We start from the raw sequence: 7261 nt of genomic DNA, 5'->3' as shown, positions 1-7261 counted from the left end.
CCAATTAGAGAACGAGTAAGAAGGGCGCGAAGGCAGGAGAACGGAAGTCAGGGTCTTGCCCTGGAGAAGGAAGGAGGTGCTCGGCTGAAGCTTCTCCTCCCCTCTTCCAGGCGCGCGCTGCGCGTGCGCCTTTGCACATTCTAGTGCCTTCTAGAAAAGGGGGACGGTAGGGCGGAGCTTGGAGTAGGGATGTGACGAGAGAGGGTGGGCCCTTCACGGGAAAACTGGGCTTCTGAGCGAGTTCCGCGCGGGTTTGCTTTTAACGGTCTTCGGCGAGCACGTGGCGAGTCACGAGCTCGGTTCCTGCGCTCACGGGCCTAGGCTTGTGGCCCGGAAGAGCTTTACATGGGCCATATGGGAAAAATGACAATTACGGTTTCTGAAAAGAAACCGCATCTTGCGCTGCCCCGGGTTTCCTCATTGTCCAGCGGGGCTGCATGTGGCTCCCATAGCGACCGGTGGTCGCTTTGAGACCAAACAAAGCAACTCAACCCCGGCGGAACGCGGAGCCCAAACTAGCGGGTTACGCCCCGCCCGCGAGCGCGTGGCTGCGATGTGGTTGGCGGGCTGCAGCGTCACGTGCACGCCAGCGCAGGCAGTGATTGGAGGAGCCTAGGTAACAGATCGGCCGGTCAGCCGCTGGGCGGCGGGACTTGTTAGTTCCGGGTCCAGGTGCAGGTGACCTCCGGCATCCAAAAGCTTTTCCCGGAGTTAACATGGCTGCTGCCGGCGAGCGCCTGGGACGCCGATGAGGGAAGCGCGCGAGGCGTTTCTGAGGCTTTGCCAGCGATCCCTCAGCGATGGCGCTCCGGTCGCGGCTCTGGGAGTGGCTGTCGGTTTGCAGGAACCCTGGTAATTCTGGCTTCTCTCAGATGACCCCCCAGGGCCTGCACGTTAAGTGTGTGTTTGCAAGCCGCGTTTTCTGTTAACCGCCCCTCCCCGTCACCCCCGAGCAGGATACTGGCTAACAGCATTGCGGAGACAATAGGAAATTAAGAACCAGGGTCTGTGATGACTGTACTCTGTGACCAGACTTCCCTCTTGTCTCCCTTCCGGGGAGTGGATGGGGACAGAGGTGGGGTCATAGTCCCGTTTTGTCCGTGTTTGTCATTTCTCAAGATACATGTGGTGGTTCCCATTCTTAGGGTGTGGGGTCGCAGCGTTCTCAACGAGTTCCAAGCCAGCGCCGAAGCCTGACGTGGACCCTCTGGATAATGGAGCTGTTGCCCCAGAGTTCACCAATCGGAACCCCCGCAATCTGGAACTCTTAGGAGTGGCCAGGAAAGAGCGGGGTTGGGGGACAGCGTGGCCCTCCCGAGAGTTCTGGCACAGGTAATGAAGGCGGCTATAATCGGTCTTACATAGCAGTGCGCGGTACCCTACAAGTTGTTTCAATTCAGTCAACCGGCCAGGTATTTCTGGAGATTGTCTTCTCAGGAAGCAGCCGTTGGGTGGCGGAGGGGTTAGTGGGCGGGGATGGGGGTCCGGGGACCTTGCGGGGAGGCGGGGATGGGCCCGGAGAGACAGACAATAAATAGGTGTCAGGGTCAGGGAGAAAATTTAAAGAGGGTGATGTTCGGAGGCGGAGACTGGGCGCCTGAAAGACAGTTTGCCAAGAAGAGCATTCCCGGCAGAGGAGATGGCCGCGGTGGGGATGGGCTCGTGTGTGTGAACCACAAGGCCAGTGTACCTGGAGCTCGGTGTGCACAGGAGTGAACAGTGTGAGATGGAAACGGTGAGGTAGGTGGGAGACAGATCATTGAAGTAAGCACTTCACAGTTTTTCACAATAGTGGGAAGCTGAGAGAATTTAATAAATTTTGACCTTGAAGACCATTCTGGTTGCTTGGGGAGGAGTTTGTAAGGGGGGGAAGAATAGAAGCAGGGAGACAAGTGAGGAGTCTGTTCTTTGTTATAAAAATGGATATTTATTGAACACTTTGTATCTACCAGGAACCCTTAGTTGCTTTTTGTTCACTTTCTCATTTCACCCTTAGAATTACCTTATGAAGCAGGTACAGTAATTTCCTCTATTTTATGGGAGCAAGAGAATCGAGGCTTAGGGGAGACCAGGTTAATAAGCTATAGAGCTAAGTTATAAACATGTTTTTGTCTGACCTGCCTGAGAGCCAAGATACTATAAATTGTTACCACTGTGCTGCTTTATGTTATTTACTTGGTTATTTACTTAGTAAGCATTTGTTAAGAATGGAGTATTTCTTTCTTTCTTTTTTTTAAAAGATTTTTATTTATTTGACAGATCACAAGTAGGCAGAGAGGCAGGCAGAGAGAGAGGAGGAGGAGGCAGGCTCCCTGCTGAGCAGAGAGCCCTATGTGAGGCTCGATCCCAGGACCCTGGGATCATGACCCGAGCAGAAGACGGAGGCTTTAACCACTGAGCCACCCAGGCGCCCCATGAATGGAGTATTTCTTACAGACTATATAAAATTGTAATTGCAAGTTACATAGGAGTCATAACTGTGTGACATATTCATTCAACAAACCTTAGGCCTATGGCACTTAAAAGGCATTGCATGTCATCCTTGTTAGCAAAAATTTTATGATTTGTTGTAGAAGAGGGAATAAGGTTAATAAAATTTTACAGTTGCTATGATACATTTTTACTTAGTGTACATAGAAAGGAGTCAAAGGGAGTAGTAGGCAGATAACTTGAATTAATCTAAAATTCTTTTGACACATTCAACCTATTTACTTAATATTGGATCATTTAAGTAATTAGAGATCTATTTTCCCACTTCTTTTTTCCTATATGGTGTATTCACAGTATTATCAATATAGCATTTTGGCATATTATAATAGGAAGTGATGTTAGAGAGGATGAGTCCTATGCCTTTGTTGAACAAACGGTTTAAGACAAGGATCAGCAAACTATGGCCCATGGGCCAAAGTTGGCTTGCAAGCTAAAAATTTCCTTCCTTTAAAATGTGAAAAAGAATCCCAAAGAATAATATTTTGTGATGTGAGAATGATATAAAATTCAAATTTTATTATCTACAAAGAATGTTTTATTGTAATATACCACCACTCATTTTCACCTGGCTGTTCTAGTATTATTATGGCTGAGTTGAGCAGTTGCAGGAGACTCCAGGGCTCACATACCTAAAACATTTACTATCTGAGTCCTAATGGAAAAGGACTGTTGACCTTTGATTAAGAAACTGTGATTTTGGGGGCGCCTGAGTGGCTCAGTCCTTAAACGTCTGCCTTTGGCCCAGGTCTTGATCCCAGGGTCCTAGAATCAAGCCCCACATCAGCTCCCTGTTCAATTGGGAGCCTGCTTCTCCCTCTGCCAACCGCTTCCCCTGCTTGTGCTTTCTCTCCCTGTGTCTCTCTCTTTCTCTCTCTGTCAAATAAATAAATAAAATCTTTTTTAAAAAATTACAAATACTAGCTTACCACGTACACTCTTTGTCATCTGATCTTTTTCATCTGAATCCTCTCTGTCCTCTTCAGAATACTTCCTTGTGTCGTTGAGGAACAGTGGCTCTGGAGCCAGACCCCTTGACTGAAGTCCTAGTTCTATCACCATTAGTTGTAATCTTGCTGCAGTTACTAAACCTTTCTGTGTCAGTTTCTTTGACCTTAAAAAAAAGAGAAAGAAAAAGGAAAGAAAGGAAAAACGTGAGATCATTTTGAAACAGGAGCTCTGCCTGTAAGCAGGAGGACAGTGCCTGGCACAGTAGGTGCTCAACTGCCAGAAGTGCTACGTCATTCTTTCTGGTGGCTGTATAGAATACCACCGTATGGCTGTCTTCGTGAGCTAGCTTCTTACTGATGATTACCGTAATGATCCCAAACAGGGTAGCAATGAATTGCCTAGTCCATGCATCTCATCACTGAGATGGGCGTATTTTAATGGGCCCAAGAGTCTTTAATATTTTGTTGCTATGAACGGTCTGTTCAAAGTTTTTTTTTAAACTAATTATAGGAGGCTCTCATGTATGGAAATTAGCCCCATGAATAATATGTGTTTAAAGTATTTTTTGTTTCTTGCTGCCTTTTTACTTTAGTTTACTATTTTTTTAACTGTAGAAAACTTGGTCAATTTTTTCTTTATAAAGGTTGGATGACATGGTTTGATGTCCTGTATAAATAGGCTTACTTTAGACTTAATCATAGAAAACAAACTGAGCACTGCTGGAGGGGAAAGGTTGGGGGATGGGATAACTGGGTAGTGGACATTAAGGTGGGCACGTGATGTAATAAGCACTGGATGTTATATAAGACTGATGAATCACTTTGAAACTAATGTTACATGTTAATTGAATTTAAACTAACTAAATAAATAAATAAGACTTAGTTTGACGTTGTAAAAAAATCTGCTTGCTAGTATTACAATTTCAGTTTTTAATTTAAATCTTTGATCGATCTTACATTTATTTTAGTGTTAGCTGGAAAGTAGAAACATAACGTAAGTAAATATCCTTACTCACTGGAGGGTCACAGAGCTTAGCTCTGCCTCCTGAAATCCTTTTTTGAAGTAATGCTGTGTAATTCTCACATCTCAAATACCAGGTTTCTCCTGGATATTTGAAGTTAAGTGGAAATGTTTGGTTTATTGTTATTGAGGATATCCTCATAAAGACAGGAAAAACAGCTCTTCCAAGTCAAATCCAGGTTAACTGTGTTGAAGTAAGTGAAACAGACATTGTATTCTTGAGAAATATGTAGGCATTTATTCACCTGAGGCCTTTTACCTTTAGGACTCTTTTGTGATTTTCTTTTCTCCTCATCTCACTTAGGTTGCGAGTTATCAGGACTCAGCATCACGTAGAAGCGCGGGTTGAGCATCGCAGCGGCCAGGTTGTGGTTTCAGCATCCACTCGGGAATGGGCTATTAAAAAGCACCTTTACAGCACCAGAAATGTGGTGGCCTGTGAGAGTGTAGGACGAGTGCTGGCAGAGCGGTGCTTAGAGGCAGGAATCAACTTCATGGTCTACCAGCCCACTCCTTGGGAGGCAGCCTCAGACTCGGTATTTTGGTTTTCATGTACTTACTTTTAAAAAAGTAGGAATTCCTGACAGCGGGTCGTTACACAGTAACAATAGTTGCATTTATTAAGTCTTTCCATGTGGCAGATGCTGAGGTGGGTATCCTGACATGTGTGACCTCATTCCATCCTCATTGCAGCCCAGAGGTCAGGAGTCCTATGCCCCAGGTCACCTGAGGCTGGCTTGTCGCGAGCGCGTCCAGGGTGACTGACTGTAGAGCCACGATGTCCCCCACTCTGCTTCCCTGTCCATGTGTTAACATCTTGTCTGTATGACGAAATGCTGCTAATCTTCGACATCTCTAGAGTCTCTTATCTGTGTCATCGTTACCACTTTCTGGAAAAATCTGTGCAGGCTGAAGAGTAGCAAGGAGCAAATCAGCTGTTTTAGTTCTCATGGGAAGTGAACTGTTTATTGTCAGCTTCCTTGTTGTGCTGACTTAACTTTTTCCTTTTCTCGGGTCTTCAAAACCAGATGAAACGACTGCAGAGTGCCGTGACGGAAGGTGGTGTGGTGCTGCGGGAGCCTCGGAGAATCTATGAATGAGAGAGGAGCATTGTTCGGAACCTGTGAATACAAAAGCTGTGAGCTGTTCCGTCCTCCAGAAGAGAGCATCTGGAAGAACATCCAGCTTGGAATTTTTGTCTAATCATGTAACTGTGAAGTGTTGTCCCTAGTTAAGGTCATCCCCACCTCCCCTTGCGTGCGCGTTGAGGGGGCGGTGGTTTAATCAAGGGCTAAATTCTTCCCCTCTCTTGGACAGAAGTATCTGAGAAAAGCTGTTGTCAGTTATGATTAACTTTGCAAGGACAAATGTTTATAAGTTAAAGAATAAACGCAGATTATGAGCTGTTTTTGGTTGCGTGAAATCTTTGCCTTTGAGCCCTCTGTGGCGAGAGTACACATACGAGGTTTGTACAGACTGCTTGTTACCATGTCCAGCTCATAGTGGTTGATTTCAATAAATGAGAGCTGTTGCTACAGACTGTGGACCTTTTTTTAAAATAGGAAATGTCCTTTTCAGTTAATTATTATAAACAGTGCTGTGAAGATAAAAGGGACAAATCATGACCTTATCTGGGCTCTTGATCGCTGACATGCAGAACCAGATGTGAAAGAAGAAGGAACGCGGAGAGGAACCGAAAGTGGAGGTGGACGAGAGCAGGGTTGGCTTATGCGCAGTTCGGCTTGACGTGAGAATCTGCTGGGTAGGAGAAGCAGCTTGAAGTGCAATCAGCGGAATCTAACATGAAGCTGGGCTAGGTGGGCATCACCACAGCTCTTTGACAGGAGTCAGCTAAATCAAGATAACTTTTTGGCTCTCTAAGCCTGGTGCGATGAGAAAGAACCTGTAAGCAGTTAAGGTGGCTTCTAGAGCATTTCCCAATTTTTAAATGGGTGGTGGCCTAATCTCATATTTATACAGAAATGAAATAACATTACTATTTCTAATCTGAGTGTCTGATATTTTATTTTTTAAAATATTACATTTATGAATGTTTGATATTTTAAAAAGATGGGTATGCACCAACATTTTTTTTTTTTAAGTATCATTGGTTCTGAGAGGCCTTCAGAATGCAGTGACTTAGTGGTCCCCTTGTGACCAATAAATACCCCAGTGGAGACATTTAAAAGTGTTTCTTATAGGCCTGATATTTCCTTGCCTCATCTTAAAGATTGGAGCATCTCACTTTGAAGACTGTAGTTGTAGAAGGCTTTTCAAACAAGTCTGGTGTCCAAGGGAAGATGTAAAGACCAAAGACTGGACTAGTGGCTTTGGAAATTGGCAATGACAAAAATAGGATTCACCTGGACATAGGGGTTTTCTCTGCAAGGAATAGGATGGCCCTAGATCATCTCTTCACCAGATTCCCTCAGTCTGATAGGCAGTTCCTGAGGGTCTTTGGGGCAAGTTTGGGAGAGGGTATTACAGACGATGTTGCAGACCAAAGTGAAGAAATAGGTGGGGTGTGGGGGAGCGGACTGGGCCAGCTCACTAGGGCCGAAGTGCCCAGCTGAGCTGATTCCAACGTGGATGAGATGCGGCCCCTTCCCTCGCCACAGCTGCTGTGCTTACCTCGCTACTGCTGTTCCTTCGGGTGCTGCTGGCCGGTCTGCGCGCACCCTTCTCCGGCACTGTTTTCTACCACTCCTCTTAATACGCTAGGTCTATGTAAGTGGCCCCTTCCAGCAACCTCAGAGAAATCGCTGCGGCCACAGTAACTGGGCTCTGGCTGGGAAGGCGGGAT

At 45.8% G+C, this 7261-nt stretch overlaps 1 protein-coding gene across 2 annotated transcripts; it reads left to right on the top strand.

Annotated features, from left to right (window-relative positions):
* The first annotated feature begins 97 nt into the window (after nucleotides 1–97).
* Nucleotides 98–5995, top strand: MRPL18 (mitochondrial ribosomal protein L18). 2 transcript variants are annotated; one of them, XM_044242864.1, is made up of 4 exons: nucleotides 98–852; nucleotides 1146–1332; nucleotides 4763–4845; nucleotides 5487–5554. In XM_044242864.1, the coding sequence occupies exons 1-4, from the start codon at nucleotides 801–803 to the stop codon at nucleotides 5552–5554; spliced, it is 390 nt and encodes a 129-aa protein (XP_044098799.1). In that variant the 5' UTR covers nucleotides 98–800. The 2 variants fall into 2 exon arrangements, with proteins under 2 accessions (XP_044098799.1, XP_044098791.1); XM_044242856.1 differs by having other exon boundaries at nucleotides 648–852; nucleotides 4763–4994; nucleotides 5487–5995.
* The last annotated feature ends 1266 nt before the right edge of the window (nucleotides 5996–7261 follow it).

The sequence above is a fragment of the Neovison vison genome, chromosome 1 (assembly GCF_020171115.1).
Source record: "Neovison vison isolate M4711 chromosome 1, ASM_NN_V1, whole genome shotgun sequence".
In the NCBI taxonomy this organism is placed as follows: Eukaryota; Metazoa; Chordata; class Mammalia; order Carnivora; family Mustelidae; genus Neogale; species Neogale vison.
This window is presented reverse-complemented; position numbering and strand designations above follow the sequence as displayed.

Excerpts from the sequence above, each read along its gene's own strand:
- MRPL18 (XM_044242856.1), top strand. The coding sequence starts at position 801 with ATGGCGCTCCGGTCGCGGCTCTGGGAGTGGCTGTCGGTTTGCAGGAAC. Across the intron at positions 853-1,145 it reads GTCGGTTTGCAGGAACCCTG|GGTGTGGGGTCGCAGCGTTC; the intron begins GTAATTCTGGCT and ends TCCCATTCTTAG. Across the intron at positions 1,333-4,762 it reads TCCCGAGAGTTCTGGCACAG|GTTGCGAGTTATCAGGACTC; the intron begins GTAATGAAGGCG and ends CATCTCACTTAG.